Source organism: Spermophilus citellus (genome assembly GCF_964194105.1).
Source record: "Spermophilus citellus genome assembly, chromosome: X".
Taxonomy (NCBI): Eukaryota; Metazoa; Chordata; class Mammalia; order Rodentia; family Sciuridae; genus Spermophilus; species Spermophilus citellus.
The window spans coordinates 87,686,551-87,699,732 of record NC_138190.1 but is presented as its reverse complement, the minus strand read 5'-3'; the positions used below and the strand labels follow the sequence as shown (position 1 = coordinate 87,699,732).

At 39.0% G+C, this 13,182-nt stretch overlaps 1 protein-coding gene across 4 annotated transcripts in view; it reads right to left on the bottom strand.

Annotated features, from left to right (window-relative positions):
- Nucleotides 1-11,007: 11,007 nt before the first annotated feature.
- The window catches only part of TRMT2B (tRNA methyltransferase 2 homolog B), a 48,002-nt gene continuing 45,827 nt past the window's right edge, over nucleotides 11,008-13,182 (bottom strand). The window contains exons 15-16 of one of the 4 annotated variants that reach the window (XM_081278379.1): nucleotides 11,925-11,962; nucleotides 11,008-11,225 (exon numbers count right to left, since the gene is read on the bottom strand). In XM_081278379.1, coding sequence (XP_081134505.1) covers nucleotides 11,212-11,225; nucleotides 11,925-11,962 — 52 coding nt within the window. In that variant the 3' untranslated portion in view covers nucleotides 11,008-11,211. Of the gene's footprint in view, nucleotides 11,226-11,777; nucleotides 11,963-13,182 lie in introns of all 4 variants that reach the window. The other 3 variants (XR_014020139.1, XR_014020140.1, XR_014020141.1) reach the window with 3 other exon arrangements.

Here is a 13,182-nt window from a genome sequence, read left to right as displayed (position 1 = left end):
TAGCTAACCTAGCTATAAATACCCCAGAACTTTGGGTGCTTGAACCATACCACCTGTGCTTTGGATGTGATTCTTCCCTCCCAGCAACCTCTCTGAAGCATTCATCTGCAAGGCAGTTGCTACTAGCGAGACAATTTTTGAATGTACCAAATATAACATCAATCTTCTCAGGAGAATCCTGTCAACTGGTGTTCTTAACCACAAGGTGTCACTGGCCATGGCTAGGTTAGGGATCAAACCTGGACTCCCTATTTTGTTACTCAAACTTACAAGCCCTTTATTGGGCTCATAAAACTTGTATTTCTAACAGGAAGGCAGGTAGAGAATGAGAGCTGCTAACCAACTTTCCAGAACTTGAAATCAATCATCCCCTCATCCCACTTCATTTTCACAGATGCATCTAGAAGAACTATGGCATCCTTGCTCTGCACCTTATTCCTTCAGCTGTAAGCATCCATCCTCCCCACTCCCCTTGCCTATTCACTCACTTCAAGCTCTGTGGAAGATAAAAGTGGCATTGTTGTCCCAGACAAGGAAGAGAGCTGCAGATATTTTCTACCATGGGCACATGGATAATATCAGCTCAGGGTAAGGGGAGTCAGAGGTCTTTGTACTTCTTCCTGTGCCCAGGAAGTACCCAGCTCAGGTCAAAGGGGCCTGCAAGGCTCTTGCTGTGGGGTGGTGGGCAGAGTAATGTTAACAAAGCACTCAGACTATGCTGTATGCTGATGACTCAAGAATCCCATGTGGTCCCACATTCAAACTAGTTGGCCACTTCCAGCAACTAAAATAGACCTCTGATGCTAAAACAGCAGAAAACAGAAGAATAAGACAGGTATATATGCTGATTACAACTATGTAAAGCATACATATAAAACTACACTTCTCAAGAACTTAAGAGAATAAAGAGCACATAGCTATTTTAGATTCCATACCACTCCTGCAATGTTTTTAATAGTACTTCTTTTCCCCAAAGAAAATTGTCTTGCTGATCACATTAGATTACAACCTTTTAGCTAGTTTAGGAGTTAACTCTACAGATGATTTGATTCAGGGAGTAAAGAAGAACTGAATGCCTAGGGGGCTAGTGCTTTGGATTGGTCCTTTCCCCCTCCCTTATTAGGCTCAGGGAACCTACCAGAACACAGTTGCCAGTTTAGGATTGGCACTACAATGAGAAATTCCTTCCATGACCACAGCCAACCAAACAACACCAAGATGGGAGTTTAATATATTTGGGCAGGCACAGTGGCACACACATGTAATTTTAGTGGGTTGGTAGGCTAAGTAAGACAAGAGGATCACAAGAGTGAGGTCAGCCTTAAAAAAAAAGAAAAAAAGGCTGGGAATGTGGCTCAGTGGTTAAATGCCCCTGGGTTCAATCCCAAGTACCAGTACAAAAATAATAATTAAAATAAATTTTAAAAGGCCTGGGTATTTAGCTCAGCACCCCTGGGTTTAATTCTCAGTAACAACAAAAAAGTGCCTTATATCTAGACATCTTTTAAAGTCAGGCTGCTATGTTTTTGAATGTGCTTGCTTATTCTGGAAAAAGGAACTATTCCCCACCCCCGATAAACTGATTAAAGTCCCTTATTTGTAAAAGCTTATACACTACCCCCCTCATCACCCTATCCCAGATAGTACAGAGTCAACCATATAGCACATATCTGGGTATCTGGATGAGTAAAATGATCTCCCTGGAGCCCTGGCCTCAATACCGATGTAGACCTGAGAATTACTTTTCAATCAGTATGTTTAGTATTTTGGTACCAGGGATTGAACTCAGGAGCACTCAACCACTGAACCACATCCCCAGCCCTACTTTTTGTATTTTATTTAGAGACAGGGTTTCACTGAGTTGGTCAGTGTCTCACCATTGCTGAGGCTGGCTTTGAACTCACCATCCTCCTGTCTCAGCCTCCCTACAGGTGTGCACCACCGCACTTGGCAAGTTTTTTTTTTTTTTTAACTCTGCATTTGAAATAGATTTTAGACTCACTGAAATGTTGTAAATAAAGTACAGAGAGTTTCTGTATACCCTTTACCCAGCTTTCCCTAATGGGAACATCCTACCTACCTGGTATATTGATCAAAACTATCACATTAGGGCTGGGGTTATGGCTCAGTGGTACAGTGCTTGCATAGCATGTGTGAGGCAATGGATTTGATTCTCAGCACCACATTATAATATATTGTGTCCACTACAACTAAATTTTTTTTAAAAAAAAACTACCATTAACATTACTATAATACTAATTACTACTGACTTTATTCAGATTTCAATTTTTCCACCAGTATCTTTTTTCTGTTCAGGATCTAATTCAGGATTGCATGCAGTGTGTACAGTATGTTTAGCTTTTAAACTCTCGCCCAGGCAGAAACAAATTTCCTCTCAGGAGGTTAAAGGGTGAACCAGTAGGTGTTCTGAGCAATTTATGAGGCTGAGCTATTGCACCTAGAAGGAACTCCATCACTTCTATACCAAATCCCTTAATCCATGACACCTCATCACAGCTATTTTCAGAAAACATGTCTTACATTAACACCTCTCATAGTAGTACAAAGGGATTTGACAAGTGGGCTATTTTTAGCAACCAATATTATGAAGATGACAAATTGAGAGGGGTGGCCTTCCCTGTTTTCTATGCTTCATTTTTCTTCAAATTGTACTTAAACTTTGCACTGATATTTAACTATAACATAAATGCTGAGCAACACCCACACCAACAGGGAAAGGACTCTTTCCAATGTGTTTAGTTTTATTTGCCTGAAATTAAGTAGCAATTTTCAGTGATTGGCTTAATTTCTCAACTTATCATGGTACAAAAGTGATGTGCAATCATTAGAAACAGCATTTCAAATTTTGAGTCAAGATCTTTTCCCAGACCTGGGATATGCAGTTCAATACTCTAAGTGATGCTGGGAAGCTCCCAGTCAGCCATACCATCACAAAGGTAAACAACCAAATATTCTACAATGCACTGCATTGGTAAGCTATGATGTTCAATAGGTTAGACGAATTAAATGCATTTTATAATGGGTTTATGGAAACGGAACCCCATCAATTGGGCATGACGACAAACACCTATATAATCCAAATGACTAGTGAGGCTGAGGCAGGAGGACCACAAGTTCAAAGCCAGCCTCAGCAATTTAGTAAGACCCTGTCTCAAAATAAAAAATAAAAGGGCTTGGGATGCGGCTCAGTGTCAAGCACCCCTGGGCTCAATCCCCAGTATCGGGGGGAAAAAAGAGATGGAACCCCATAAATCAAGGAGAATCTGTACTATGATCATTTATTTTACATGGAGAGGTGTGGGTAACAGAGTTGAAGAGGTTAAGTAAGTTGTCCAAGGTCATACAACATATAAGTGGTAGAGCCAGGTTTGAGCCCAGTCAAATCCCAGTGATGTTCTTTTTAATCTTTTTTTTCAGTTCTGGTTGGATACAATACCTTTATCTATTTTTTTATGTGGTGCTGAGGATCAAACCCAGTGCCTTGCACATGCTAGGCAAGCACTGTACCACTGCTGAGACACAACCCCAGCCCCCAATGACCACCATGCTACACCACCTCTATGAATATCTACTACATTTCAGGTACTATGGTGATGTCAGAGATACAACAGAAACCAAAATAAAGTCCTTATCCTATCAATCATTACAGCACCAATGGAAGAGAGACTATTTAATAGCTGAGTATAATACAACCCACCCCCGTCTTGCTCTCAAGTATTCCTTGGCTTGGTTAAAAGTGATCAGAAGATGCAAATTATGAATAATTATTGAAATATTTAAATTCCTTGTTCAGGTCCTCAGATCTAAGGTCTATGGCCTCCAAATTTCTCAAGGATCCCTAACAGTTATAAATGGATTTAAGGATATTTACATGTTCCTTCATTATATGGCTGTGGACCATGTGTAGGCATTGCCACCTAGCTTAGTCTCCTTTGAGGAGAAACAATGAGAACTACAATGTAGAAACACATACACTGATGGAAAATTTTAAAGTCTCACACATAATAGTTATATTTCATTTCAACTGTCCTTTTGCACTTGGCATTAATTGGTGAGCTCTAAGGGAGCTTCAATTGGTTCATGACTGCACTTTACTGGCATGCCATTTTGAATTATATTTCTTAGAAAAATGGCTAATGATCCTGTAAGTTATAAATTACAATGTGATCTTAAAGGTGAAAGGTTATAAAACTAAAATCTCAGCAAATGACAGTCATTCTCTTTTCCTTTTCAGTCCCCAGTCAAATGGCATTATCAGAGACTCTGACACTGTGGTTCTCAATGCTGGCTGCACATTGAAATCATCAATGCCTGTGTCCCACCCCCAGAGATTGTGATCATTTAATCTGGGTATGGCCTGGGCTTTGAAGTTTGGGGGAAAAATCCTGGAGGATTTTAAGGTGCAGACAATTTTGGCAACCAAGCCCTAATCAAAGGATCACAATCATGACTGCACATTAGAATCACCTTGGGAACTCTTAAAGATCAAGATGCCTGGGCCCCACTCTAGGCCAATTAAATAAGAATGTCTGGGGGTAAGACTCAAGTCCCAGAAACTGTGAGATGTTTTTAAAGCTCTACAGATGATTTCAATATGCTAAGACTGGGAACCACTGTGCTAAATGAAACTCCAAACATGACATAAAGGCAATGGCAAAATTGGCACTCATGGTAACTCTAAGATGAGTCTAAGGAGAAGCAGGAAAAAAGGAAATAGGTTGAGAGTAAACCCTTAAAAAAACTATCCTACTTTAAGTGAGCTCACATTTCCCTTGTGTGTTTGAGGGTTAATTTTATGGCTTAGCTAGAATTACTTGCAACTGATGGTACCTAATCCCCACTTTCTACCACAATAACCTAAACAATTATATGAAGCAAGGGAAAAGTAAATGCTTAAAAGGGATGAAAATCTTTACAAAGGACTGTAAAGTCTAGAGGAGGAAGAAGCAGACAAGATATTTGACCTACAAATCACTTTTTTTTTTGTACCTGGGACTGAACTCTCAGGGGTGCTCTGAGTCACATCCCCAGCCCTATTTTGTATTTTATTTACAGACAACTCACTGAGTTGCTTAGTGCCTCGCTTTTGCTGAGGCTGGCTTTGAACTAGCTATCTTCCTGCCCCAGGCTCCTGAGCTGCTGAGATTATAGGCATGCACCACTGTGCCCAGCCTGTTTTCTTGTCTTTTCTTTTTTAAACCTACAATTTTATGTGCACTTTTTCTCATTACACCAGACATTGAGTGTGAAGACAGAAACTTTAGTGATACTAGGTCATACCCAAAATGAATTAAATCAGAACCTCTGAGGCGATGATGCTTAGGAATCTGTTTTAAAAGGTCCTCAGGAGCAGGGCACGGTGGAACAGGCCTGTAATCCCAGAGACTCAGGAAGCTGAGGCAGGAGGATCACACATTCAAAAGCAGCCTCTGCAACTTAGCAAGGCTCTAAGCAATTTAGTGAGAACCTGTTTCAAAATAAAATGGACAGAGGATGTAGCTCAGTAGTAAAGCACCCCTGGGTTCAATTTCTGGTACTTAAAAAAAAGTCCTCAGATGATTAGAGTGTGCAAACAAGGCTGAGAACAGTTGCTATAAACAAGTGGTTCTCAAACACCTATAGAGCATGTTAAAACAGACTGCTGGGCCCCAACCCCAATGTTTGATTTAGCTAAGTTGGAGCTTGATAATATCTGTAATAAGCACCCAAGTTATGCTAAAGCTGCTAGTCCAGAGACCACACTTAAAGCCCAACCTAAATCACTGATTCTCATCGTTGACTGCACATTAGAATCTTGGGGTAGGGGGTGCATTTCAAAAATACTGGTGCCTGAGCCCTTCCCCAAACCAATTAAATTGGGATATCTGGGACCCAGGCATTGGTATTTTTCATTATTCTCTAGGTGATACTAATGTGCTGTTAAGTGAACAATCCATTGCTATAGACTAGATATTTTACAGAAAGATCATACATCTCACATATTAGAATACAGTACTACAAGATTAGATTTTGCCTGAAAAACCCAGCATCTGGATCTTGGTTTCTAAATATAATTGTACATTAAAAGGAACCAGGGCTCACTGGAAATGGCTGGTTCCAGGACTAGGGCAGGAAAAATGCACAATGAGCCTGGGAATCTTGGCCAAAATCTAAGGATGGGTTCAAAGACCAATGAAGCCATGTCTAAAGGAAATGGGAACCAGCCTAAAGGGATTCCCCCTGGCCAAACTGGAAAAATTTGAGCAAAGAAAATGAGCTGAATAGCTGGGCACAGTGGCACATGCCTGTAATCCCACAGCTCAGGAGGCTGAGGCAGGAGGATTGGAGTTCAAAGCCAGCCTCAGCAAAAGCCAAGGCACTGAGCAACTCAGTGAGACCCTGTCTCTAATAAAATATAAAATAGGACTGGGATGTGGCTCAGTGGTTGAGTGCCCCCAAGTTCAACCCCCAGGACCAAAATTAAAGAAGCTGAATACATAACACTGAAATTAAATAAGAAATACAAGTGATATTTTAAAAAACTGCCATAATTGGCAATAATATATGAACTTCTTTTTTCTATGAAAATTTGTATTTAAATGGAAAGGATTATATACACTTCCCTTGCCTTTTTGAAGAAACTAGTTAATGCCCTATAGATGAGGAAAAGCTCATTTTTACAGTAGAATATCAGCTATAAACAGTGAATGACTGATTTAGGAAATCAAGATTGTACAACTCCCAATTAAATTACTATCAGAAAATTTTAAAAACTAAAAAAAATAGTAATAAATGGATGCTAAAATCTTTAGCTAAGAGGTTGTTGGAAACAGGAGTGTTGCAAGTACCAGTTGCAAGTTACCAGTTGGGGACGTGGCTCAGTGGTCAAGTGCTCCTGTTTTTTTTTTTTTTCCTGGTACGGGGGGGGGGGGGGGGGGAAACAGGGCTGGGTATATGGCTCGTGTAACAACTGCTAGGCCCTGGGTTCCATTCTCAGTTCCACACACACATAATTATAGATATTATCAAAATATTCTAATCTGGATCTAATCAAGCAATTTGACCTAATTTCCAGTTTACAAGAAATTCATGGGTTGGAAGAAGGAATTAAAAACCCCATAAGAAAACAAACCATCCTGATTTACCCAAGACTAATGGGATTCCCCAGATGCAGAATTAGTGCTTGCTCAAAATGGCAAGAGTCCAAGGCAAACCAGGATAGTTTTTAGACTATGGTCAAACAAATCCATAACATGGGACAGGCCTGGTTCTCAAGAAGTCAGTGCCACGAAGAGTGATTCAGGAGAATGAGGCAGGTGGATCACAAATTCATGGTCAGCCTCAGCAACTTTGCAAGATGCTCAGCAACTTAATGAGACCCTGTATCAGAATTAAAAATAGAAAGGGTTGGGGTTGTAGATTGGTGATAAAGTGCCCCGGGGTTCAATTGCCAGTGCCATGAAAATTAAAAAGATGGGGAGAATGTACTAGATTTGAAAAGACTGAAAAGACACAACCAAATACAAAGAATGAATTGGCCATGAAAGACTTTTGGGGGGAAATTGAATATACACCTACTCAGCCAGGTCATGCATGTAAATAAACCATGCTATTAAGTACACTGGTTACTTTAACTGTTTTCTTCTTGCAATGACTTTCTGGATGAAGAATGTTGTACTCTGATAGAAACTCTAGTGCAAACTCCATCATATCTGTGAACCACAAGGTAGTCTAGATCACACTTTATGAAGCAATGGATTACATATTTTCTCGGTAACAAGTGCTGAGAACTTGTTAATTTTCTTAGCTGGGCTTATGCTATTATGGTTATGTACAAAAATGTCTTTATGCTTACAAGATGATGAGGTATTTAAAAGTTAAGTGTCAAGGTACTTACAAATTCACTTTCAAATGGTTTATTGAAAAACATTTACTCAGGGCTGGGGTTGTAGCTCAGTGGTAGAGCATTTGCCTAGCATATGTGATGCACTGGGTTCGATTCTCAGCACCACATTAATAAATAAATAAAGGTAATGTGTCCATCTACAATTAAAAATGTAATATTAAAAAAAATTTACACATGCAGATTTATGGCTTATTGTACTCATCTTTCAATTTTCTTTTATGCCTGAAATTTTTCATAATAAAATTGATGGAAGCTCAATTCTAAAATGAGCTAACAGGATATAAAATAACAAAATAATGAGGAAGGAAATTGTCCATAACAATCCTGTATTTATCCATCCACTAGATATCCCTTCAAAGAAAAATATCCAAGTTTAAAAACAGATGAGTTAGCTAGAAGAGGTAAGGAAAAAAAGTTGAGGAAACAGTTTTTTGTTGTTGTTGTTGTTGTTGTTCTTTTAAATCTACATCCCTCGCCATTTTTTTTTGAGACAGTGTCTTGCTAAGTTGCTTAGGGCCTCATTAAGTTGCTGGGGCTGGTTTGAACTCATGATCCTCCTGCCTCAGCCTCCTGAGTTGCTGGGATTACATGCATGTGCAACCACACCCAACCAGGAAACAGAATTTTAAAAGGACCAAAATGGAAGAAATTTGTCCTTTTAGGAAAAGTTATTCAATGTGTACAGAGAAATGAGGCTCCCTAGATTATGAAGTGGCTTTTTAGGTTCATAAAATGAGTTTAGTACTTTATTTTAAAAATAGTAATAAGCCAATGACAGATTTTGAAAGCAATGGAGAAACATAATGCAATGTGCATTTTAGAGAAAAATAACCCAGGCTGTAGAGAATTTTCGGAATGGAAGGGGATAAGGAGTGGATATAAACAACATCAGTTGGAAAGATGACTTTTGCAATAAAAATCTGGCGAGAAATGATTATAGCCTGCAGGGTTGGCAATTTGATGATAAATTAGATGAGGGCAATAGTACAGGATAATTCAGACCATTCCTAGGCTTCTCACTCCAATGACTCTGTAGACTGGTATATTCATTAAGAATAGGAATAGAGGAGGAAGAACAGGTTCAGGGAAAAGAAAGGACTCAACATTGAATACATTGAGTTTGGAGTATTTAGAGTAAATAACCAGGTGGAGCCAGGTGCAGTGGTGCATGCCTGTAATCCTAGCAGCTTGGGAGGCTAAGACAGGATGATTGCGAGTTCAAAGCTAGCCACCCTCAGCAACGTAACAAGGCCCTAAGCAACTCAGCAAGACTGTCTCTAAATAAAATATAAAAAAGGGTTGGGGAAGTGGCTCAGTAGTTAAGCACCCCTGCGTTTAATCCCCAGTACAAAAAAATTAAAAAGATATACAGGTGGAAATCTACCTTTTAGGCAGTTAAAACAGGAATAAGAGAACTCTGGTTTCTGGCTTAGATAACGGGGTAGATGCTGTTGCCATTTACTCATATTGGGGGGGATATAGTTACATTATAAATTCAGGGACCAAGGATGTAGTTCAGTGGTATAGCATGTGCCTATCATGTGTGAAACCCTAGGTTTTATCCCCAGCACTACAAACAAAACAAAATCTAAATTTTAAAATTCTTCGGTTATAAAAATCTTTTCAAGGGCTGGGGTTGTGGCTCAGTGATAGAGCACTTGTCTAGCATATGTGAGGCACTGGGTTCGATCCTCTGCAACCACATATAAATAAATAAATAAAATAAAGGTCCTTCAACATCTAAAAATATATTTTAAAAAATCTTCAAAATGTAACCCCAAAAGATGGGGAATTTTTTTAAAATGTATGTTTCAATATGAAATATATATATAAAATATGTATGCTTATGTGCATATATACATGTTTCTGTTTTCTATTACATAAAATTAAAACATAAGGAAGTAGGGAAAAAAAACTTAGTTGACTACCATAAGCAAAGGCTTAATCATTTTAGATTATTTCCTTTTATTAAAATGAATAGTCATCGTAATATGTGTTGTGTGTGTGTGTGTATTATGGTCTTTTGATATCTTTAAAAAAAAAAAAAAAACACCTTTTTGGTTGCAGAGACTGCCCTTCCTAGAGTTAACTAATTCTTGCTACCTTAAGGGTGTAGGCAGAAGGTGCCTGTTAATCAACTTTCCATCACTGTGACAAAAAGATTTGTTTGGTTCATGATTTCAGAGGTTTCAGTTCAAAGTCACTTGGCCCCATTGCTTCTGGGCCTAGGTAAAAGAACAATATCATGGCAGGGAGCACATAATGTAGAGAAAAGCTGTTTACTTCATGGTGGCCAGGAAGCAAAGAGAATAGATGTCCAGGATGCCCCAGTCCTTTTCGAGGGGATGACCTCAGTGACTTAATTTCCTTCCACCAGGCTCCACCTCCTAAAAGTTCCACCATCTCACAATCGCTCCACAGGCTGTGGATCAAGCCTTCAACACATTGGATCTGTAATGTGCCCCAAAGTCCCAACTGTAGCAATGTCCTTTATATACAAAGGGACCCAATTCAGAGGCTTACCACCTCTATCTGGTTGGTGTACTCCAAGGAACAACATTATTCTACCCGAATCATCCTAGGGCAAAGTACCAGATAACTAGAAACCACACCTATAGCTCAAGCCTGTCACAATTGTTCAAACTAGTTAATCCTAAACTGTTCACCCTTCCTTATCTTTCCAGAAGAATCCCCAGTAAAGGCTATGGCCTAAACCTTCCCCTTGCTCTTGCCTCCTGCCTCCTGACAACCTTGGTGTCTTTCTTATGTATGTGTCCCTGAGTGATATGGGATGCCTTCTGTCCCTAGGACCTGTGAGATAATAGATATTGTTTTCTGGAGCCTCTCCTGTGTCTCCTTTTGTAGCTGCACCTGACTGACCATCTCATAAAAGAAAAGGAAATAAAATATAGTAGCTTCAACATATATTTTTTCTGATAAAGAGGCTTCTCTAGAAGTATTTAGGACTCAGAATTACAAATACCAGTTGACCTGATATCATTTTTTAAATTACGCAATGATTGCTAAATTACATATCCTTAGAGTATTAAAAAGTCAAAACATAATCTGTGTTGGTGGGCAACTGTTCAAGAAAAACTCCAGAATTGAAGAAATCATGAATTAGAGAATTTTGAAGTCAGTTTTCCATATATACTTTATTGTAATACATATTATAATAGCTCCAGATTCTGTAGCTTTCTGCCTTCATACTACACAGCACAATTACAGGTATTTGATCTCTTCTTTGAAAACCTCCCTTCCCTTGGGGTCTCCCCAATAATTCAATCTCCTTCTGTGGGTGATATCTAATTGGTTGTTCCTAGAGAAAACCATATTTTTAAAGGTTATTCAACAAGCCTCAAATCCTAGAAAACCAAAGGAATGAATCTCTACTGATGATCATTTAGTCACCCTACAATCACTATAGCAGCTGGCTGTGCTTTTTTAAAAAAGCTATGTATGTTTCAAGTTCTAACTCTTGATTATCTCATGACCTTTTAAGTCTTAAAATATCTAGAAATAGTAAAATATCTAAGAAAATGCACAGATCCCAGGCAATGTGAAATTATTATCACCTGCTAAAAAAACTCAGTTGTCATGCTGCAAGCAGAATGAGAAGGAGGAAACAAGACTATAAACTGGTGCCAAAAGATCTATGTCAGCTGATAGGAAAAGGAAGGGAGAAGTCTAAATCCAGGGCCAAGATGTGGTGAGTGGTCAAAACTTGGCAAACATGAATAATCAGAGGAACCTATCAATTAAGGTTAAATCTGCCTCAAACAGGAGCCTACTATATTCTTCCTGTTCATGATCCAAAGACTAGTTTCCTTAATAATGTTCTCAGAGGCTGCAGTGTAACAGTATCACAAACCTGGAAGTTTCCAACATTTCAGCCTCAACAAATAACCTTCAGTGTTCTAGGAGGCTTCTTATCGAGTAAAGAGGAGCACCAGCTCGCAGTGCAGAGTATGGGGAAACAAATCCACAGGTACAGCTCGGCTCAGGACAAAAGGCTCACCTAGAAGCTTCTTAGCAGAGTTTGGAGGACAGCACAGCCTGTAAAAACAAATCATATTGATTTCTAAAAACAAAAGTACATACAAGAACACAAATGCTGAAAATGAACAGGGCACTGTGGTGCACACCTGTAATCTCAGTGGCTCTGGAGGCTGAGGCAGGACACGAGTTCAAAGCCAGCCTCAACAACTTAGTGAGGCCCTAAGAAACTCTGAGACCCTGTCTCTAAATAAAATACAAAAAAGGGCTGGGGATGTGGCTCAGTGGTTAAGTGCCCCTGTGTTCAATACTCAGTAGTAAGAAAAAAACTGCTTAAAATGGAAGCCTTTCCTTTGTGTTCCCACAACATCCCATGTTTCTCTCATATATATAGTTCATCATATTTAATGTAATGTTTTTTCTTTTTTTTAATTTTTATTTGCAGATGGAAACAATGTCTTTATTTTTATGTGGTGCTGAGGATTGAACCCAGTGCCTCCTGCATGAAGGGCAAGAGCTCTACCACTGAGCTACAATCCCAACCCCAAATGTAATGGTTTTTGTTATCCATCTTTTTAAAATTATTTTAATTGTCAGTGAACCTTTATTTATTTGTGGTGCTGATAATCGAACCCAATGCCTCACACATGTCAGGCAAATGCTCTACCACAGAGGTACAACCCCAGCCCCTTATCCATCTTCTTAACTGGAGTTCAGATGCTCCTCAACTTATGATGAGGTTTTATGTTCTGATAAACCCATAGTAAGCTGCAAATATCAAGTCAAAAGTACATTTCACAGGCTAGATTAGAGCATATGCTTAACATGCACAAAGCCCTGGGTTCAATCCCACAGTATAAAAAAAAAAAAAAAAGATTCTTTGGTAATCGTGTGACTGGGAGATATGGTCTGCTGCTGCTGCCAAGCATCATGGTATTGCTACCTCTAAAAACAATGAAAATTCAAAGTGTGGTTTTCACTGAATGTGTATACCTTTCACACCATCATAAAAAAAATTTCAACCATCATAAGGTAAAGACCATCTGTATAATATTTCTGAGGATATAACTGAAGCAAAAGCCATTTATCATTCATCTGTGTTCCCAGATGTGACAGGAGTTCAACATATATTTGGTAAATGGAATGTGAAGCCTAAGTCAGGTACTGTTCTGTATGATTTGCATACAGAAGGCAATTACTAAATATTCACTGAATTATATTCATTCTATTGAAATTTTCAAAGTAGATCACTTCTCCCCCCTTTCTCAATGGCTCATTAC